General features: G+C 44.4%; 1 protein-coding gene across 1 annotated transcript in view; it reads left to right on the forward strand.

Annotated features, from left to right (window-relative positions):
- Positions 1 to 23195, forward strand: part of LOC144680645 (regulating synaptic membrane exocytosis protein 1-like) — a 704348-nt gene that overhangs the window by 387491 nt on the left and 293662 nt on the right. Inside the window, exons 16-18 of the mRNA XM_078541863.1 lie at positions 195 to 284; positions 7600 to 7608; positions 20702 to 20764. Of these exons, the coding sequence (XP_078397989.1) occupies positions 195 to 284; positions 7600 to 7608; positions 20702 to 20764 (162 nt within the window). The remainder of the gene's footprint in view (positions 1 to 194; positions 285 to 7599; positions 7609 to 20701; positions 20765 to 23195) is intronic.

The raw sequence follows: 23195 nt of genomic DNA on the forward strand, positions 1-23195 counted from the left end.
GGTTGAATTGTTTTAACATTCATCCAGCCAACTTTCCAGCATTTTTGAATGGTTGAAATCATTAACTGTTTTCTGATTCATGTTTTTAAGAGTGCATTGCCTTTATGATTTACAATCTAACATTATATTCCTTCTTTGTTTTCCTTTTCTGTCCTCTTTCTCTTCCACCATTGGATACCATGTACTGGCATTAGTGAAATACAGCACTCTCTTGACAGGGCTAGGAGTGCTAGCACCAACTGTTTGAGACCAGATACTAGTTTACAGTCACCAGAACGAGACAGGTATATCCAACCCTTTATTATCGTTGTCACCTGTGCTGATGATTCCATGTTTCTTTCGATATGACCCTGTAGGATTCTTGGATTTGTGTCATGTTCACACAATAACAGTGTTTGCAATGTTTTCTGCCCTTTTGCTTAGGCCTCAGGCCTGAACCATTTAACCTCTTGCCGTTTGTTTGTATTGAATGCTTGTCATTCCAGTAGTTTGACTTTCCTTGCTCACCCTTCCTTCTTCCGGTTCTGTGATTGTTCCTTTGGAGAGCCTTTCATATGTTGACAGTGCTACTGTTTATCATATCTCAATGACTGGAGTTTAAAAATCAAAATAGGAATTGGAAATTGAAACTTATTTTTAATCATTTTCTATCATCTTATTATCCTGATAGTTCTCTTAAAAGGGAAAGTAAATCCTTCCTGTTACTGCCCCAACATATTTAACCAGCTTTCTGAGATATGTTTTAAAAAGATGTTCTTAGGCTCGTTGAGTTAACTATCCACTGTGTTACTGAACTAGACAAAGTCCCAGCTCCATTCTCGGTCTGTACTTAGCTGACCTCAGCTGAGGCAACACAGGGAAATAGTCAGGTTTCCGGCTCCTGATTATTATCTGTTCACCCCTGCTGGAGAGTGTTTGTGTGCCTGGGGATCGGGTGAAGACAGAATGGGAGTGTGCAGAATGTGCAGAAGTTCAATATCTCACAACCACTCATGGTGATTGTGTAGCCTCGCAAATTCAGAATGGCCATTTAGTTGTCACACCAGGGAGTGTTTAGTACCATGACTGGGGCCCAGTGACAGGCACAAACCCTGCAGAAATAGCCTAAAAGTTTGATGATGCAACTGGCTGTTTCCCAATTGTGGGTAGGATCACTATTTCTTGTTGGATGTAATCCAGGAGGTTTTATCACATGATCTCCCACTGTCTTGCCCCCCACATTCCTGCCATTGGTTGCTTAATATGTCTATTCTCATGGTTTTCCACCTGCACAAGCCAATTAGAAAGCAAGCACACACTTCCTTAGCCAGTAGGATGATCCAGGAATGTCCCATCTGCAACATTTTTATAGAAATAACAATGTTCATAAAATGCTACTGCCAAAAAAGATGATGTTGTTTAAGAGATTAATCTTTAATTGCTGGGGCTGGACATGAATCCTGAAGGATTGGTAATCTTACTGAATGGGTTAGGTCAGAAGTACCCTTAATACTCAATTATCTAGAAGAATCATTTGAACATTTCTGTCTTTCTGCTGATTGGTGGAAACACTGCAATTTTGTGAATACTTCCAATATTTAAACACTGCAGTGATCACCTTAACAACCATCCAGTATTTTGAAACACAAAGAGGATCACGAATAAAATCACTTGTCAAGAATCCCCCCTAATGCTGAAGATGAAACACAAAATTCACTTTGTTTTGCATGTCACGTTTATTTGAGGGAATGTTTGTGTATTGAGGAGTTTTTTCAGTTGATTCTCTTTGGGGATTGACTTTTGCACATTGACCTTTCACCTTGTGTGGTGTGAGTTTGATTCCAGCTTTGTTTAATGATCCAGTGGTCTCCGTTCCCCAATCCCTGGGAATGTTTAATGATCCAGTGGTCTCTGATTCCTGATCCCTGGGAATTTTTAATGATCCAGTGATCTCTGTTTCCTGATCCCTGGGAATGTTTAATGATCCAATGATCTTTGTTCCCTAATCCCTGTAAAATAAGTTTGGGCAGCCTGATTCCAGGGTCAAGATTTTTGGGCCCCAACAAGATTAGGAATGGAGACAGAGAGGGCCTGAAAATACGGGCACTAGTAGGCATGTCGATTTCCTGCCTCCTACAGGGTGGGCAGTAAGTTAAGGAGGCCAACTGGGGTTTCCAATTGGCCTCCAGTTTGCCAATGCAGCAAGGGGCAGTTCAGCTGCTTGGGTGTGGGTGCTCAGCAGTGGGCTGGTGTGGGGAGGGGCATTGTTCCTGGCAGGCCTACAGGTCCTCTTTGCCTGCCTGGGTAGGGGTGTAGCCAAGAGCCTCCCTTTTCAGGAGTTCCACCCCCAAGTATTCCAGAGTGGTGGCCTGGCAGTTTTTTTTTAATTAAATGCTTTTAAAAAGTTGCTGAGCGGGCACTCTCACACTGAAGCACCCTGTCAGTTACTTGCTGCCAGCTGCTCCTCTCAAGCTGAAGGACAGTGTAGAGGGAGTTTTATTCGGATCTAATACTGCGCTGTAGCTGGTTTGGGAGTGTTTGACGGGGACAGTATAGAAGGAGCTTTATCCTGTATCTAACCCTGTGCTGCAGCTTATTCCAGCAGAAGGCAGCCGGTTCCTGTAAATTTCAAATAGTTACAGTTGAAGTGAGCTGGGAAAGTGGAATCACAATTGGTTTTCCGCTGTAGATGCCAGTTATTCCAGTTGTATTCAGTTTAACTAGTAAACCAGTCAACTGGTTCCACTAAGATTCCAATGCCCCTACCAAAGCCAGCTGGGCGAGTGGGGATGCCAACTGGTTCCCAGTTATAACCTTCAGTTATCTCAGCTGCATTCAATTACCAATTATCAACCAAGCCAGTTGTGACCTGTTATTTCCAGTGGGACCAGCTGGTATTCGTGACTGGCTCCAACTGATTTTTCCTTGAGGGAGGTCTCTGATTGACCCTCCAGCTTCCAGAGCCTACCCAACACCCTTAAATGGACAGGGAACCTGTCTCCATGACAGTTAAGTCGACACTCCAGTCAAAATTCCAGATCAGTGACTGGAGGAGAGTTTGAGTTCCAGAAAGAGTCTCAGCTTCTATTTCTGCCCCACCTCTTCAACCCCCGCCTCCCACCCCAAAGTGAAAGTTCAGCTCCAGAGGTCAGAGTAGGCTTGTATTCCAACACAATGCACGTAAGGGCAGATATTACAGTGCTGCTCTCAGGATTGGTGTTCTGAAGTTGGGGTGATCACAAGTCTTCACTGTGCATCGAGTCACCATATCCTAATGTCAACTCAGTTCCCAAAACACACAACATTTTCCAGCTCTTATCACCCATCATCTTGCCAATCACAACGGTTTAAGTATTTTTACCCCCAACACCTAGATCAAACTTGGAAACAAGCCCAGTGGATCCAGATTAGTTTAATTTGAAATTTCTCAAACTTTGGTAGTCTACCTCCTCCCAGAAATTCTCAAGCAATGTCCAATAATATTATGTTACTACCTCAGATTGCTTCAAGTGGCTGATATTTCAGTCTCAAAAGTCAGCATATTTGTGCTCAAGGTATGGAACATGGCGTGGTATTGTACAGCACAGTTTGAAGACATGGGTGTGGGGCTATTAGCATTGATCGTTATTCGCACTGTACTAAGAGACTGATTTCACTATCTGTACTCAAACAAAGGATAGAGTGGCTGCACATGTCAGCAGGAGTGCAAACAGTGATTCTCTTCAGCCTGTATCCACTAATTTGGAATTTTTAAAATGGTACAAAAGCCACTCGACCCCCAAGCGTATGCACATTTCAGTAAAGTGAATGAAAATGTTAAAAGAGCATTACCAGCTGAGCATCACTATGATTAAAATTCAGTGGAATGTCATTAATGGTGATTAGCATCTCTTCATCATTGATTATTTTAATCAGGCTGCCCAAACTTATTTTACATGGAACATTCCCAGGGATTAGGGAACAAAAATCATTGGATCATTAAACATTCCCAGGAACTGCTGCTGTGAACAGAACGAATCAGAGGGAGGTATCCCTTGTTCAACCTTTCTCAATTTTGACAGTACTGCATGTAATTTTCAAATCATAGGTCAGGTTTAATCTTCCAGATTCATGTATGGTGGTACATACATATATCTTAAATCTGTATCATGCATCATGATGCCAAATCCAAATTAATACCAGATAGGTAACAAGTTAAATAATCAATGATATAATAACCCTACATAGCAGGATAATCCCTTGTGGTGGATCTGGCTCAGGGCAGACTTAGAGGGCTGCAGTTGACTTTCTTTTAATTTGTCCGTGGGATATGGGCGTTGCTGGCTAGGCCAGCATTTATTGTCCATCCCTAATTGCCCTTGTTCAGAGGGCATTTAAGAGTCAACCACATTGCTGTGGGTCTGGAGTCACATGTAGGCCAGATCAGGTAAGGACGGCAGATTTCCTTTCCTAAAGGACATTATGAAAGGGTTAGGGGAAGAATCAAAAAGGTCCTACCTATTGTACTGAGCAGCATCAGACTCCACCATGATACCTTTCCGTTGTTAAATAGACAGCTGACACTTATTGCCATAGGATGAGGCACTGGAAGAGCAATATCCTGTGCCCAGCAACCTCAAGATACAAGGGGAAGTAATTATCAAAAATAAATTCAAATCGGTATTTACTTTGTGACATGTAAGTACAGTGATATCTTCCAAAAGCATCAAACTCTAATCTCCTTGTACAGGAGAATAATGTCACCAAAAGATAAGCAAGATTTGCACTGAAAACGTAAGTTCCCATGAATGCATTAATTGCAATCTGTCATCATAGTAAAGGCTTCTCTTCCTCCATGTTCTGTGGAGTTTTTATTCTACGTTGGCTTTGCTTGATCCTTGAACAGAGCAATTCAGAAGCAATGAGCATTTAAGCAATGTGTGATTCCCTTTGAAAGGCAACATTTGGCTTTAATCTGAACAGGTGAAATGCATGGAAGCCATCCAGCACTTTCTGAGCACTGAACAAGGTACAGGCACCATGGCAGCTTCCTCCTCCCTCACTCTCAGCTGTTTTAACTTGATCACTATTATTATGCTTTGTAAGGTTGACAGGACCTTGATGTTTTCTTGTATCGCTCAGCGGTAAACAGCCAACTGGAACAATGCCCCAGCTAGAGAGTGGTTTTGTAACATGTGATGGTGATCTGTTTAGATGCAATCTATCTACTGACAAGAACAACTCAATGTTAAACAATAACAATGTCAAGCTAATAGTTCCCTTCTGAATGTTTTCCGTGTTACTTGACTGCATTCCCTGGCATCTGTCACTTTTGGCCAGCCAGTATTTTTGGGCCAATTTTTGCTGCCAGCTTGACCCAGGACCTTGACTTGCTCAGATTGGTTACCGGTAGAACCAAGTTTTCCGCGACCTTTTCTATTGCATAACCCATAGTCTCCTTTAATCCTTATATTCTTGCTCAGTAACCATTGAACACAAGACCAAATTCCCACTGACTTACTCACCCAACAATCACACTTACATTCTTTCAATACAGACAAACAGGTGCCTACACAACATAGATTAGGCATAGTTTATTTGAAGGAATAACAATTATATTTGCATTTGAAAAAAAGTAAAACAGAATCTGGCGATGGAAAAAGTTGCTGTAGTGGGATTTGAACCCTTGTTGCCAGTTTGGGCCTCTGGATTACTAATCCAATGACATTACGATTATGCCACTGTCTTCCCTCTGGAGCTACACACCATAACTAAAGAACTGCTAGGAGGCTTCTGCGGTTGAGCAGAGTGGTGGGACCCTTACTCTGTATCTAACTGGGCTGAATGTTGACACTGGGTGACGGAGATAAAAAGTGCTTCATCCCTCATCATTGGCATCCTTGGTCAAACTTCAGAACAAAAAGCTTTAGGATACCAGTAGTTCATTGTGCTGTCCCTTCCTGAAACGTCAGAACCTTAACTAGGATCACAATATTGGAATCCAAATTCCAAGCAGTGGTACAATTTATAGACACCTTAAAGCAAATTCAGCTTCTCTTATGGCTAAGCTGATTAAGGCAGTGAATAGCTGAATCACGTGAAGCTGGAAGCATAGGTGAGTCATCTCCAGCCTGTGCTGATGATGCTGATTTGTTATTGGGTTAGCAGTAAAAATCTTCAGCGGGGTTTAGGATTCCTGAGAGCGAGATAGGAGATCAGCAAGAGACCTATTCCTGATCTCTCTCAGGTGGCCTGCTTGGTGTGTGTACACGTGTGTGTGTGTGTGAGTGTGTGTGCGTGCGTGTGAATTGCAGGGAGAAACGGGATCAGGTTTGACTGTGACGCCGATGTGTTAGAATAGCTGCTCACATCCATATCAAGATATCATGATGGATCATGATTTGTGTGAGGTAATGAACAATGATTGACCCCAGCAAGGAATCAATGGCCCTGAATTTCCTCGAGATCTGAGAGGGTGAGATGATAAAAGTCCTGGTAAGGGAGGAAATTCCAAGTTTCCAAGTGAAAGAGTGCCTTCTGGCAGTACTGGATGGAGCCAGAGGCAGTTGCAGCTTCTGTTTGCCTCATAACAGGTCACAAGAAGACAGGGCTGGAATTCCCAATTCCCGCTCCCACTCCACCACACATCCACCGCTGAACACAATGAAAGAGCATGAAGGGAGAGAAATGTGCAGACTTTATTTTAAAAACAGCATTCCAATAATTCATTTAGCTCTGATTTCTTGTAATTCTTTTATGAAATGTGTGCATCACTGGCAAGTATTTGTTGCCCTTGAACTGAGTGACTTGCTAGACCATTTCAAAGGGCAGTTATGAGTCATCCACATTGCTGTGGGTCTGGAGTCACATGTAGGCCAGACCAGGTGAACATGGCAGATTTCCTTCCCTACAGGCCATCAGTGGACCAGATGGGTTTTTACAATAATCAATGTTATTGACTATTTTTATATTCCAGATCTATTAACTGAATTTAAATCCCACCAGCTGCTGTGTTGGGATTTGAACCCATGTTCCCAGGGCATTAGCCTGGGCCTCTGGCCTAGCCTGGGCCTCGGGATTAGCCAGGGCCTTGGGATTAGCCTGGGCCTTGGGATTACTAGGCCAGTGACATTACCACTATGCCACCATCATTTCTGGCATTCTTAGTGGGAAACCATAGCTTTGCAGAGATTCTGCATGTCCTGTAAATTTATAACCCTAGCTAATTAATCTGCATAGTTGGTAGAAATATATATATATATCATATATATATATATATAGATATAATATGTATATATATAAATATATATGCGCACCAAGTGGAACCAGTTCTGTGAGCACAACTTGCACGCCACTGCTAAAGAAAAGTTTTAGCCGTCAATTGCTTTTTTTACCCCATTTACACATTAAGTGTTTATATTCAGAAGGATTTCAATAGTTTCCATACCACATTTCAAACTCACTTCATTCCTGTTCCGTCACCATTGTTTTCACCAGCATCACACATAGCTGACTCGCAATGGCGACAGCAATGGCAATTCCACAGATCATTATTCTGAAATGAGATTAATCCTGAGCATGTGCTGGCAAATTGATTAAAAAGATTGGAAGTTTGCAGTTGTGACCTGTGTCACTGGGCAGGCATGGAAGGTTAATTCTACCACTGGTAGCACAATAAAACACTTTAAAAATAGTATACAGGTCTCTTTAATCGCTCACTGGTAAACTGCCCGAATTTGCATGATTCTGTGTTCAATAGAGCAGAAGACTCTCATGTTTCATCCTTGGTCTGTGAAGAGACAGGTCCACAGAAGGAGTTTAATAGGTGGCCTCACCATACATCAGACAAGCAACATTGTGCATGTGCAGTGGGTAACACAGAGATAGATCAGGCAAACCATATCTTACATGTGGAGGAGATAACACAGGTATACTGGACAAACATCTTCAGACATGTGCAGCTCACCAGCTTTTCCCCCACTGTGTACTGAAACTTTGACCTTTGACCCTAAAACAATATAGATTTGAACAAAACATGTTCAGGATATTATATTACAAATGTTCAATAGTGCAAGTGGATTTGCCATCACCATTCTCCAACTCTGGATCATTGTCACATGTGCAGCGTTGTCATTCTAAGATCTGGATCAAGTTAGTCTCCCTGTTACTTGTGTTTAGACACCTGGGGTACACTCCGAGTCAGCCATCTACCGCTAAGCCAATTCTAGCAGCTCCTGGCTCCCAGTCTCTACTTAACTTGTCTATGTATCTTCCTGTTTCATTGGTGGGACAGATGGTTTCACTCCCTAGATAGGAAACGGCCTACTAGTCCCAGGATTCACATCCAGCATGCCTCTCCAGAGGATGACAGGTACTGACTAATTGAAAGAGTACATGAAATTTTACAATGTGTGCAGGCTCAATTGGAACAGTTAAATATATTTAGCTTGAATAGTGTTTTCCAATAACAAATATATTTGGTTTTTCTGATACTTTTAGCATGATCCATAGTAATATTATTTCCAATTTACATACAGCTTTTTAGATGTCCCAGTCTGTTTTAGTTTATGGTACCATAAAGATAGAATTTCATCATCAGTTTAAAAATTAAACTTCTGATATTAACATGCTTTTGGTTTGTTTCATATATTGCCGCTGATTTGAATATTGAATGCAGATCATCTCCGCAGCAGTTCAAATAAAGAGGAAACTGAGTCCAAAAAGCGAAAAAAAAAGCTGAATCTCTTGCAGAACTGTTCTATCATATGCATTTTAATCCAAGGTTCAACATTAATTATCTCCCAGCAAAGGGCACAGTGTGCCCAGTGATTTCATCACTTGTGTAGAAACAAAATTATTTTGAAAAACACCAACGGCAGAATTTTCTGTTTGGCGGGGTGGAGGGGAGGGTGCGGAGCAGGACTGGGCCTGGGCAGGCGCTGCCCACGATCGGCTCCGTGCTGCCATTTTACGCAGGCGGGCCAATTAAGGCCCATCCAGCGCATTTCCCGACTCCTGAGGATTGCGGGCAGTGGCGGGCGTGCACAGACCACCAGGTCCGATGGCAACCCGGCGGTCTGTTTAAAAGAAGGCCTGGCAGATGCTCACAATGGTCGGGGCTAGGCCACATGAGAGGGGTTCGGGTGAGCAGGCCGGGCTGGAGGGTAGGCCAGTGCGCCCCTCGCTTTTGTGATGACCGCCTCCTAGAGTAGCTGGCAGCACGGCAGGAGGTGTTGGTCCCCGAGGATGGGAGGAGGCCCACCCCCACATGACAAAACATGCCTGGGAGAAGGTGGCGGAGGTGGTGAGCTCCCGCAACGCGGTGCAGCACACCTGGATCCAGTGCCGTAAGCACTTCAATGACTTGTTGCGCTCTGGCAGGGTGAGTACCATATTGGTATTGGGCATTTAACCCAGCAGGTAGCCTTGTGGCCCCCCCACCCCTCCAAGTCTAAGTGTCATGACTGCATTGAATCATTGATGGCATTTTCCCTTTGCTGGGTGGGAAAGCAGATAGTGCCCATGCTGAGGTCAGCCTGAGTGGGTCATGAGGAGATGAGTTATCCTCCGCAGCATGTGTTGATCTGAGTCCCACATGACTGGTTTAGGGGCAACCTGGAGGAGCTGCATCTAGGCGCAGACTTAGAACTCCAGGACATGTCCTAGTCAGGGTGATGAGATGGTGGAAGGGGAACTTCAAGGTGGCATGGCAACGAACCATCTGCTGCCCTCTATGCTGCTCATGCTTGCGCACCCTTGCTGTACCGTGTGATTCGTAATGTGATGTAGGCAGCTTGTGTCCAAGGGGACGTTGGGGGAGTGGAGAACAGGCCTAGCATCTTTGTCTGAGTGTTCAGCAGCAGCAGGGTGAGGAGGCATTGGAGGCCTGATATGTCCCACTCTGGTTGGGGTGGGCCGCGTACGAACAGAGTCCATGTGCAATTTTCCCTAATCAATGCTCTTCTCTCTTTTTCAGGAGAAGAATGCTCATAACGCGGCCAAGCGTGTGAGGTCTGGAGGCGGCCAGGCACAGCTCTCCATACTAACCCGCTTCAAGCAGGAGGCCCTTTAACTGGAGAGGCACCATGCACTCAGATCTACTGGTGTCGGTGAGGCTGGGGTGCCACGGCCAGGTATTTAAGCCAAACAGTGAGGTCCGCATTGTCCTCCCAACAGCCATAGCACTGATGATTGTTAAATTAGTTGTTGTTGCAGCATTGCTGGGCCATTGGTTATGGAAGGTTGAGCACATAATGAGCTGGGGGGAAAGGGATGAATTTTGTAATTGTCTGCATGCTAACTGATCCACTGTCCTTGTTCTTCTTTTCAGCATCATCAGAGCATGGCCAGGAGAGGAGCAGCAGATGCCCCCTCTCACACCTGAGGGGCCTGAAGTCTCACCAGCGTCACACCATTTCTGCAAGGCAGGCACAAGCACAGATACTAGCACCTTGGTGGGAATTAGAACAACGGCTAGTGTCCCAGGGCACAGTGGTGAGGGCACTTCACAGTCGCTGGAGGATCTGGCAGAGACAGGGAGTGCCCAGGGTGCTAGAAGTTGGAGGCTCAGCCTCTGGAGTTGTCTGCAATGCAGCAGGTGCAGGAAATGCGGCCAGGTGTACAGGAGCATCTCGGGGAGATAAATGAGGCTATGCTTGGCTTGGTCTCCACGATGGAGGAGTCCATGTGGACGCTTGCCAAAGCAAGGAACCACATGTCCGAGCGCCATGTTTCCTCCATGGAGAAAGTGGCACTCTCATGGAGAACCTACTCCAGGAGACCTGCCAGGGCTTCCTGGGGATGTGCTCTGACCAGCAAGCCCTCGCTTCGGCAATGACCTCAGCTGGTCACTGCCAGTGTGGGAGATGGTGTGGGCATCAAGTTTGCCAGCTCGGTGCCCATCCATCCATGGTGAACAGGGAGGTCCGAAGTGACCTCACATCGGCTGCTCCTCCGCCCCTCTCCCAGTGACCGTAGCATCCAGTGAGGCTGCGACGACTGGGGAGATGCCAGCTGTTGAACTGACAGCTCCCTCCCAGGCGGGGCCAGCACAGGCTCCACAGGCCAGAGGACGACCACCAAGATCACCAAGGCCAACAGGACAGCAGAGTCAGCAGGCTGGCTCAGATGCCACTTCCAGCGATGGGGCAACACCAAGACGTAGCACCCATAAATGAAAGCGTAAGGCATCTTAGGCACACCAGGGGTTTTTCACTAGTGTTTTTGTGTTGGCCCGAGATGAGGTCCTTATGATTTCCTTTTGATTGTTAACGCTATTGTTTTCCCTTTGTGATAAGTTCTTTGCTTCACACATTAAATGCAGATGTGTGACCACTGCTGAGGGTGCCTCGTTTCTTCTGCATGTAAATGGTTGACAAAAGTGTAACGAGTGATTTGTTGGACATTCAGCTTTATTTACAAGGCCCTTAGGTCATGCTGCTGACCTGGCAGATTTTGCACTTAGGTGTCACGTATCGAGGTGGCAGCCCAGGCTTGTCCTGGAGATCCATCTGTGTTGTGCTAGCTGAAGGTTTGTTGGATTAAAGCATCCCGGGTGTCCCTGCCTCCCTGGAGTAGTCCCGGGTCAGTGTCTACCCCCTCAGCATCTCCCTGTGCATGCTCATCCTCAGAATCATCATGTGCAGCCGCAGCCACTGCATCAACGTCTTCAGCATCCACTGTGTCCCCCCCTTTCCAGCGCCAGATTGTGGAGAGCGCAGCATGCAACCGCTATCACCGAGACACGATATGGGGGGTACTGGAGTGTGCCCCCTGAACGGTCCAGGCACTGGAAGTGCATCTTGAGAAGACCGATGGCTCTCACAACGCAGAGATCACCCACTGACCCCTGGAAGGAGCCAGAGGCATAAAAGTCGAGGGCAGCTGTGAACTTCAGAGCCACTGGCATGGGATGTCCACCCACACAGTTAGGGGATATCTCAGGCCCAATCATCTGACTGATATAGTTGACTGTCTCCCTTGAGAGACAGAGCCTCCTTTGGCACTGCACCTCAGCTTCGCTGCCTGGCAGCAGGATAGTGGGGTCTTCTGCAGCCCCTTCCGCCTTGGACTACCTTTTGGCCCAGTGCCCCTTGTACCTGTGCCTGTACTCCCAAAGGTGGCTCCCCTGGAGGCTGAATGCGCACTCCTGGCCTCCTCCCCCTTCTAGCCCTCCCTTCCTCCTCAGAGGAGCTGCCTCCAGTGGACAGTTCAGCTCCCATTCCCAGGCTAAGGGAAGGCTTCCTGAAACCCGCAGGCCCAGAAAAGATTCCTCACTGCAGAGGGCTGACCTGATGGTTAAGAGTCCAGAAAAAGCTGCTGGGATGTGTTCTGAAGTACTGCAGATCACACAGGCAAGTTTGAAAAACTTTCAACAATAAACACTTTTCAGAGCAGATTCGCGACCCCACTGAGCCCTATTATCCTGCCCATGGATGAGGTTAATACAAACGTCTCCAACCCACCTGCCCGTTGTGCCGTGCACCTACCTGAAGATTGCACGGGTGCTGAAAAATCGGCGTCGATTGAAGACTAAAGGGCCTTAAGTGGTCGTTAATTAATGGCGGGTGCGCGTCAGACTTTATTGCGCGCACGCCAAGCGAAATATTGCGATGGCGCATGGTGACGTCAGGATGCTCTCCCGTCGTCACCGTGCTTCGTTTTATGCGTGGATGTGCGTGCATGTCAAACAGAAAATTCTACCCCAAATTGGATTGACCATACACAAGGCAGTTCCCATTATTTATAACGGAATCTGATTATTTGATGTTTTAGGAGGGGTTATACCCTCCATGAAATAAGTGTTTGAATCCTTTTTTTTCATTTTGTTACACAGATGTACATCCCAAGAATTAATGCAAAAGATTAAATCCATCTGTGCTTCACCTACACATGAGTAATAAGCACAGCTCCCCTTTATCTGCAATAAAATGTTTTCAGGGCACTGTGGGGAATGTGGCCTTTACAGGAGGTTGTCCAGTAAGACACGCCCTTTCACTTCAGGTTCCTGTAAAAGCTATTTTGTTTTAATAACCCAATCTAATGTTCCTAGAATCTGAATTTTTGTGATATACAATAAACAATTTTAATTAACATATACTCAAGTCAAACATGGATTAAAGTGACCAGGTGGAGATGTGTTACATGTTTCAGAAGCACCTTTTTAAATCATTAAAACTATTGTCCTGACCTACTGTAAAATCATATCGGAAATGAAATCAGATTGAAATATCTTTTCACAATTATGGAGAAAAGCTTTCTTGTAGAAGGCAATTGTAGAAGATGATGGGGGAAGTAAGGGCTGAGTTAAGACTGCTCTGTATTAACTGCCCCAGTACCTAGGTGACATAGATTCATTACCTGATGCTTGCATTACAATGTGCTTGCCACCAAAGAGACACTTACTCCATTGTCCACCTTCCTTGTGTGATGTTTGTCTTTCTGTCCATCACTTATATGGATGCTTCTCTTAGCTTTCTATTCTATTCCAATATTTTTTCCTCTGCAATATCTACACATTATTGTAATTCATGCATGGACAGAGTAATTTTTAAAAAAGGGTTAATGTTGATGTGTTTAATGATGACACACTGTAATTTTAATTGTGTTTCTGCCTGCTCAGGGCAGTTGGTCCCACAATGCTCTTTCACTTCTGGGGCTATTGGGCTGAATCCAAGACAGACTGATTGGGTGACTGATCACATGAAAAACACTCTTGGAGCAGCTTTGTCCAATTCTCAGTGTGTGTGGATAACATTACACCTAAACTGGAAATTTCAGTATGACCAATCTCAAATATTGAAAGTGCTAAACAGTTACAGGTGCTATTCCCAGACAGTGGTTAAAGCAAATTATTGGGGCAGAGTAGAGGGAGCTTTATTGTGCTTCAAACTGTGTTGTACCTCATCTGGGGAGAAATTGATACTGATATTGGTTGGGTTGCACTCTCATCCTGACCTTAATAAACAAAAGTCACCAATTTTTTGAAATCTTACTTAATAGATAATATTGACAAGTAAATAGGATTCACAAGTAGACAATATTCATGAGTAGGTAATATTCATGAGAACATGGTGGGGGACATATTTAATTTTTTAATTGGATGATAAAGATTTCATCACCCTTTTTCTAACCTGCCTGATTTTCTTTTCCATTGACGCCACTGGAAAAGAAGATCAGGGGAGATATACAATGGGCGGCTGATAACTGTTAAAATTACCCCAATGTCCCCAAATTACTGTGTTGCTTTCTGGTTAGTTGTAGCTACAATTCTGAGTCACACCTTTTCTCTGGAGCTTACTTCCTTTACTTTGTCAAACTTTGACCTACCCTTCGCTGCATGTGACTTTCTTTTCTCTCTCTCTTTTCTTCTGTCTGGTCACGCTGTTCCTCCCCACTTCATGTGTCTCGTTGATTGTTGTTTTGAAGAACCAGGACGCTGGAGTCTGTCATACCTAAACAGGACAGCAAAAACCATCTGAGTGCTAAAGCGAAAGCAGCACAGAGGTATTTGAATGAGAGGCTGCCGATTATAGACCAATACAGTGGAAACACAGCAAGAAATAAGTTACTGTTAAAATCGCAACCAGCAACCGATTGATGGCAGTAAAGCAATTTTTTCTTCTTTCTCTACAGTTTAAATCTCTCAAGTGTAGGCAGGGGTAGATTTGGGGTGCTGTAAATTACAATGTCTGCACCTTATTCTGCAAAATATTTTTGTGATGTCTGTTGTATTTATGGCACGTTCCCATTACAGTGCCATTTCCTGATAGTTTATATGGTAGTGATATGGTTTATAAAAGCTGCTTTGTGCTTTCATTTATGTCTGGTATAGTATGCAGCCAGGATTGTCCCTGGTTGAATCCTTGACCTGTGCTGAGTTAGCAATGAGACACTGCAATTGCCCAGAGCTCCCCTGAACTAGAGAGGGCAATAATCAGCAAGGGCTCCGACTCCTGATTATTGTCAGGTGGCTACGATTGTAAAGGATGCACATGTGGCTATCAGGTGAACACAGGTTGAACTTGACTGTGATCTTCCTAGTGAATAAGTTTGGTTTCCACAGGAAATGGCAGCAAAAAAAATCACAGTTTCCCTGTAAAGGTCCTCCAGCATTGGTTATGTTCTGCGAGTGAGGCAGAAAGTAATACGATAAAGAACAGTTAAAAGACCAAGATATTTCAAGCTCAATAGTGAATGCGAGACAGCCACCTCGTCACAGACTTACACAACGTTAGATTAAAAACAAATGTTCAAATAACAAAAATATTATAAATTGCAACTCATAAATTACTGTTCTAACTGCCACATCTGAAATGAATGAGAGATGCTTAAAAGCCTGCCAAATGTCTCTTTTCAAAATGTGTCACTTTTTAATTTTAATGGATGTATAATAAAATAACAACTGCCAGGCAGTGGTGAATACTAGACTCAGTTGTGAGAAGGTCCTCAATATTCAGCCCTGTCTGGGAGAGATAAGAAGCTTTTTCACAATGAACTAAACTCAGCAAACACTTCATCGCCAATGCAATATCCTCCCTAAACCCCTGCAATTTTCTCACTAAATCTAATGCAATTTCCTCACTAAATCCAATGCAATTCCCCCACTAAATCCATGCAATTTTCGCACTAAATCCATGCAATTTCTTCACTAAATCCAATGCAATTTCCTCACTAAATCCAATGCAATTCCCCCACTAAATCCATGCAATTTCTTCACTAAATCCATGCAATTTCTTCACTAAATCCAATGCAATTTCTTCACTAAATCCAATGCAATTTCTCCACTAAATCCATGCAATTTCCTCACTAAATCCATGCAATTTCCTCACTAAATCCAATGCAATTTCCTTACTAATTCCAATGCAATTTCCTCACTAATTCCAATGCAATTTCCTCACTAAATCTATGCAATTTCCTCTCTAATTCCATGCAATTTCCTCACTAAATCCATGCAATTTCCTCACTAATTCCAATGCAATTTCCTCACTAAATCTATGCAATTTCCTCACTAAATCCATGCAATTTCCTCATTAAATCCATGCAATTTCCCCACTAAATCCAATGCAATTTCCTCACTAATTCCAATGCAATTTCCTCACTAAATCCATGCAATTTCCTCACTAAATCCATGCAATTTCCTCACTAAATCCAATGCAATTTCCTTACTAATTCCAATGCAATTTCCTCACTAAATCCATGCAATTTCCTCTCTAATTCCATGCAATTTCCTCACTAAATCCATGCAATTTCCTCACTAATTCCAATGCAATTTCCTCACTAAATCTATGCAATTTCCTCACTAAATCCATGCAATTTCCTCACTAATTCCATGCAATTTCCTCACTAATTCCAATGCAATTTCCTCACTAAATCCATGCAATTTCCTCACTAATTCCAATGCAATTTCCTCACTAAATCCATGCAATTTCCCCACTAAATCCATGCAATATCCTTACTAAATCCATGCAATTTCTTTACTAAATCCATGCAATTTCCTCACTAAATCCGATAAAATTTTCCCACTAAATCCATGCAATTTCTTCACTAAGTCCATGTAATACCCACACTAAATCCATGCGATTTCTTCACTAAATCCAATGCAATTTCCTCAATAAAACCATGCAATTTCCTCACTAAATCCATGCATTGATTTGAATTCTCTCCTGTTAATGTACAGATTCATGAGGTTTCACTGCCCAAATATGTAATTTCATTTTTATTAATTGTCATTGCTCAATACAATTTTATTTTTTTATTCATTAATGGGATGTGGGCATCTCTGGCTCAGCCAGCATTTATTGCCCATTCCTGATTGCCCTTGAGAAGGTGGTGGTGAGCTGCCTTCTTGAACCACTGCAGTCCCTGTGCTGTGGGTACGATTGAAATGCCTTAGGTATTTGTGCCCTGATATTCTTCTGTTCTCTTATTGTTTCTCCTTGTTGGTCCATGTCTTTCAAATAAGATTTGATCAGAAATATTTGATCACATAACTTTTTCTACTAAATCACTATAAGTTGCAATTTGAAAAACATTAACAACATCTTTCCAGAGGTATTGACTCTTTCAGTTGGTTTGTGATTTATTTTCTATTTCTACAGCTGTATTTGATGAATTACAGAATATAGAAGGCCATGTGTATACATTTGGCCACCCAGCTGCTCTTGCTTGTAATTATGACAGGGTGATTCATAGCTAATTAAAAAGTTGTTCTCTACAGGAAACCTTTAAAAACCTAGTCATCACCTTTTCTGTAATTTGTTGGAATGCTCCTTTTTCTAAGTTACAGAAAAAAAGCTGTTATCAAATTTAAGAAAACCTTAGAGTTTTGCACATAGGGCTTTATTTAAACGAAATGGCTATTAAGTAGAATCGCTTATTTAGAGTAACTTTCTTAACTGAGGACAGGGTAGATTTTTATCTTCACTTGGACAAAGCTGAATCTATCCAATTATAAAATATAAATCAGGTAGGTTTGATAAAAAGCAGGAAATCCTTTTCACTGGATTACAACCCAGATGGTGTAAGACAGATGTCTACCCTGTAGTGAAAGAGTACTACTATCAGTACCACTTCTCACTTTAATTCTCTCATGAGACACCTTGGAATGCTTTCTAATGTTAAGGCACTATGTATATGCAAGTTGTTGTGAAGTTTTTTACTCACCCATCTTTAAACTGATTTTGAAGACCATGCACACAAGCAGTGGTTGGTCACCAAACTTCACCAAAAAAGGAAACTTCAACCCTTCCTATCTGACTGAACTCAAGTTAGTGCATAGTTAAAACTGATTTCCCCCTCCCCCATTTCTCAGACTGAGCATCGCAGATTTCCCCCTCCCCCATTTCTGAGACTGAGCAGAGCTGATTCCCCCCACCACACCCACTTCTGAGACTGAGCAGAGCTGATTTCCCCTGTCCCCACCTCTCCATTTTGCAGATTTGCAGATGACATTCACCTGAGTTCTGCTAACTCAGCATGGGTCAGGAAGCAAGCCACTCATCATGCCTCAGTAATACCCTCCATCATGCATTTATATTACAGGTCTATAATTTGTACCCCCTCCTCACCCAAAGCCCCACCTTTGATTAGAGTACACATCTGTTGGGGTGGCATTCCCACCTGCCCCACACATAAACATAGGGCAGAATTTTCCCCCCATCAACGGGGTTGTGCGGGAGTGGGCGTGAGTGGGCAGGTTCCCAATTGGGGGCGCGCTGCCATTTTACATGGGCGGGCCAATTAAGGCCCATCCAGCGTGACGTGCGCCAGGAAACGCTGAGCGCTCCCTGTGCCGGGGGGGAGGGATTCCCCGCGCACAGATCTCCCTGAGGCAAAGTGCTGCCTCAGGGAGATCAGTGTTACTTTTAAAAAGATAATAAACGATGAGGAAGGTTTTATTAACATGTCCCCTCATGTGACACTGTCACGTGAGCTGGGACATGTCAATTATTTTTATTTAAAAATGTAACACAAATTTTAAATCTCTCATGAAACCTCATCCCGCCCGTGGATGAGGTTTCATGTTTTTTCTGAAGGCCGCCTGGGCTCTTTGCCTGCCCGCCAGGCAGCTCCTTTAACTGTTTTAATTACTTTTCAATAGGCCTTTGACCGGCTGCACGCCTACCGAACTGAAAATCTAAATGATGCACTGTGATGTCGGGACGTCCACTTGACGTCACCGCACGTTATTTTACGTGTCGGCGAGTGGGCCCCGCCCCCGCTCGCAGAAGGGAGAATTCTGCCCATAGTCTTCAGCACAACAGCATTATGTAGTCAGATTCAATCAGACCTCGATATCTACTATTTCAAAAGAGCTGGTTTAAAAAAGTGATTAGGTTTCTGTAAGTACATTTTGTTAACTAATTTATACTTTATGGTGATTTTAAACATCCTTACGGGGCTAATATTTGAAAACAGATGAAACCATTTTGAACTTTGCCCTGGTTGATCTTTTAAACAGCTTGATGTGCTAAAACAGTGCTTTCAAAACACAAACAAAACAACCATTTCCTTTAACACTACTATCAGGAATATTATAAAGTGAAGGGGTATGGAGCTGTGGTTGCAATTCCCAAGACAGTGAGTTTTTGATTTCAATCCTTCAACTGTGGGCTCCTACCAAATGGAGGGCAGGCAATTTCCCACAGGAACTGAAAGAAACTGCAACCAATAGTCCTGTTTAATTTCACTTGATAAGACCTTTTCATTTGGGATAACTGCAAGTTTAAGGGAGACTCTTATTAATATATGAAGCAAGCTAATAGTTACATAGGGCAGGATCTGCCAGTTGGCAAGCGGGGGCGGGGCCCACTTGCCGACACATTAAATGATGCAGGATGATGTCGGGTGGAACTCCCGACGTCGCCCCGCATCATTTCCATTTTCAGATCGGCAGGGGCGCAGCCAAGTCAGCTGTGCGCCCACCGACCAGTCAACGGCCTATTGAGGCCATTGAGAAACTAATTAAAATCATTAACGGACCTTAAGGTTGGCGGGCAGGCCGGGAGCCCTGGCGGGCTTCAGAAAAAGCATGAAACCTGATCCACGGGCGGGATGAGGTTTCATAAGGGTATTTAAATTTTTAATAAAGGTTTCAATAAAAGTTATGGACATGTCCAAACTCATGTGACAGTGTCACATGAGGGGACATGTCAGGGAAATTTTTCTATCATTTGTATTGCAAACTTTAATTTAGAGCCAATCTCTCTGAGGCAGCACTTAGCATCAGGAAGATCTGTGCGCTCTTTCGCACGCATGCACGAAAGAGCGCACTCCCGGCTGAGGGAATTCCCCCCGCTCACACAGGGAGCACATAGCGCTTCCTGGCAGATGTCACGCAGGGCGGGCATTAATGGGCCCGCCCACATAAAATGGCGGCGCACCCCTGATTGGATGCGCCGATCGGAGGCACGCCGGCTCCCACACTTATCCCCCAACGGGGGGAAAATTTTTCCCATAGAATTCCTTTAGCTGAAATAGCTAAAATTCTGCTTCATCATTATTTTTAAAATTATTCAGACAAATTATTCTTTGTACAACAAACTCCAAATTTGTGTCTGGGGAATTATCTGCACAGGGTCATATTAATCAACATTTACACTCTTCCTGTAGCTATTCCATATGTGAGGGATAGTTTTACAAAGTTTTGCTCTCACGATTGAGTGTTTTATGAAAAATGATCCTCATGATATGCGCTTGGGTGAATTCAGTTTATTGCAAATAATAGATTAGAGGTTATATTGGGGTAAAGCTCAAAGGACCAGCACTTCTGGCACAAAGTCCTGAGCAGTAATAATGCTTATTGAGAAGTCAGGTGCAAATCTTTAAATTCACAAGCTGCATGGTTTCCTAAACATTAAAATGAATAACCAGGAGGTTGTGTAGATTGTAAATTGGGTGTACAAAGCTCCAGCCCAAATTTGTGAAGTACCCTTCTATCACAGGATGATCTCTGCTGGGAGTATTAAGTCATAATGTACCCTAGCTGATAAAGGCATGTTTATTTTGCCATGTTATATTTAGATTTATAACAGAAGTCATTGAAGAAGTTAAACTAAAGGTTGTGGTGTCAACATTTTGCCTAATCTAAAACTGGCATTGTATCTAACATGTTGCATCATGATAGGCTACTAGTTGTAATATTTTAATCCCAATAGATTTGTTTTTTTTTGTTTCATGATGCATTCATTCTATTTTCTCCCCATATCCCTGTTCTTTCTTTTCATTCTTGGATCATATTCAGGACCTTGGAGAGGTCTGGCAACCACAAGCAGGGTAGAAAAAACACTGCATCGGGGACTGAAAGGTAGGACAGAATCTGACCAATGTGATTCAGATCACAATCAGGATACGTTTCCCCACTGAAAACAAAGGAGGGCTTTGAGAAACAGCCAGTCTCCACCATAGGGCCCCTATCACACTGCATACCCAACCTCTGCCAATCAACACCATCTCCCCAAGATAGTTTAATATTCACATCCCCTACCATACTCCTGTTGTTTTCAGTGGAAAACCAGTGGAACCTACAGCTACACTAATACACTAATAATTTGAAGACATGTTTAAAGTATTAAATCAAGAAAACAAAATCCACAATGTATATTGCAAGCAGCTTTAAACTATGCCCTGCATTCAATGTCGTGATGTATCTTTCTATTGTAAGTTGCCTTTTTCTTCTGCTATAAGTGGCTAAGTAATTTGTATAATGTCACTAGAATATAATTTAGTAATAGCTGAATGGCCTGTGCCCAATGGGGCTGTATGTAATGTGACTGAGATCTAGGAGGTGTTTTGAGGATGGTGCTAAAATTAAAGGGTTGGGAAATTAAGCAATGAGAGCCGTACCTCTTCTCATGAAGTAGAGTGTCACTTAATGCATGAAATAGTGAATGAGATCAATAACAACAACTGCAGCTTACATTTATATAGATCATAAAGAGACAAAGAGAGATACAAATTAGACATATAAGAAAGAGAAGTTGAAAATGGAAATGGTATAAAAGTTTATATAGGATTAAAATATACTTCAGACACCCTTCTGGTACTGTCTATGCACTGCACAGATCTCCAAGAAAAGGATACTGTTAGAAAAATGTATGATATCCCATGGCTAAATTCTAGCAGTTTATATTACAGTGGACAATGCAGGATCCTCCTAGACAAGACAATATGCAGACAAACTTCCTGCTGCCCAGGCATTGTGTACAAAACAAGCAGATGTATATCCCTTGTCCTCTCACTCCTCTTTCTGCTCTGTACCCTCCCTCGTCCTCCCATCTGCTCCCTCACTCTCACCCGCTCCCTCCCTCCCTCTCCCTCTCCCTCCCACTGCCTCACTCCTCCTGTTCTCATCCTCTCCCTCCCTCCCTTCCCATCCACTCACTCCCTGCCTGATTCCCTCCACTATGTTCCCTCCCTCCACTCTGTTTCCTCCATTCCCTCCCACTCCCTCCCACTCACTTCTTCTCCCTCCCACTCACTCCCGCACCCTCCCACTTGCTCCCATTCCCTCCCACACGCCCTTCTGCTCCCTCCTTCCCACTCCCATACACACCCTCTCTCCCGCTTCTTACCTCACTCCCTCCTGGCCCCTCCTACCTCATGTTCCCTCCCCCTGATCAGCTCCCTCCTTCCCACCTGCCCTTCCACTCCCTCCTACCCTTCCTCCTAAACCCTCCCGCTCCCTCCCATTGCTCCCTGTCTCCATCCCTCCCATTCCCTCCCGCTCCTACCTCGCCTCCACTCCACGTCTCCCTCCCTCCATTTCGCTCCCTCCTCTGCCTCCCCCCATCCTCTCCTTCCCCTTCCTCCCATCCTCCCTCCTTCTCCCTACCTCCCTCCCTCCCGCTCCCACCTATCTTGTTCCTCCCTCTCTCCAATCCGCTCCTTCTCTCCCTCCCTTCCACTCCCATTCCTTCCCATTTCCTCCCTCCTTCTGCCTTCCACTCCCGACCTTGCTTCAGCTCACTCCCTCCCTCCTGCTCCTTCCTGCCCTTCTGCTCCCTCCCTCACTACCTTCCAACTCCCTCCCTCCCTGCCATTTGCTCCTGCTCCCTGCCTCGCTCGTTTCAGCTCCCTCCTCCTCTCCTACTCCCTCCCTTCCATTCCCTCCCTCCGTCCTTCCCTCACTCCCATCCTCTCCACCCCTCCCAACAGTTTCCTCCCTCCCTCCCACTCCCTTCTCCCAAATCCTCCCTCCCTCCTTCCCTCGTCCTCCCATCTGCACCATCCTTCCATCGCTCCCTTCCCTCCCTGGCTTCTCCATCCTTCCGATTTGCTCCCGTTCCTTCGCACACTCCCTTCTGTTCCCCCCCTCCAGTACACACCCTCCTTCCCGCTCCCTCCCATCCACTACCCCCTCTCCTTCCCTTCCATTCTCTCCCTCCCTTGCATCCTTTGCCTCCGTCACTCACTCACTCACTTCCATCCTTTCCAACCATCCCATCCTTTTCACCTCTCCCATCTTCTCCCTCCCATCTGCTCCCTCCCTCCCTCTCCCTCCCATCTGTTCCCTTCCATTCAATCCCTCCTATACACTCTTCCTCCTGCTCCATCCCATCTTTACCCCCGCTCCCTCCTATCCGCTCCCTCCCTCCCATCCTCTTTCTCCCTTTCCCACTTCCTCCCTTCCTACCTTCCTCTCTCCCTCCCCTCCCGCTCACTCCCTTCTGCTCCCTCGTTCCTTCCCACTCACTCTCCCACTCCCTCCTTCCCCCTGCTCCCTCCATCCCATCCTC

This window comes from Cetorhinus maximus, chromosome 5 (assembly GCF_964194155.1).
Source record: "Cetorhinus maximus chromosome 5, sCetMax3.hap1.1, whole genome shotgun sequence".
Lineage (NCBI taxonomy): Eukaryota > Metazoa > Chordata > Chondrichthyes > Lamniformes > Cetorhinidae > Cetorhinus > Cetorhinus maximus.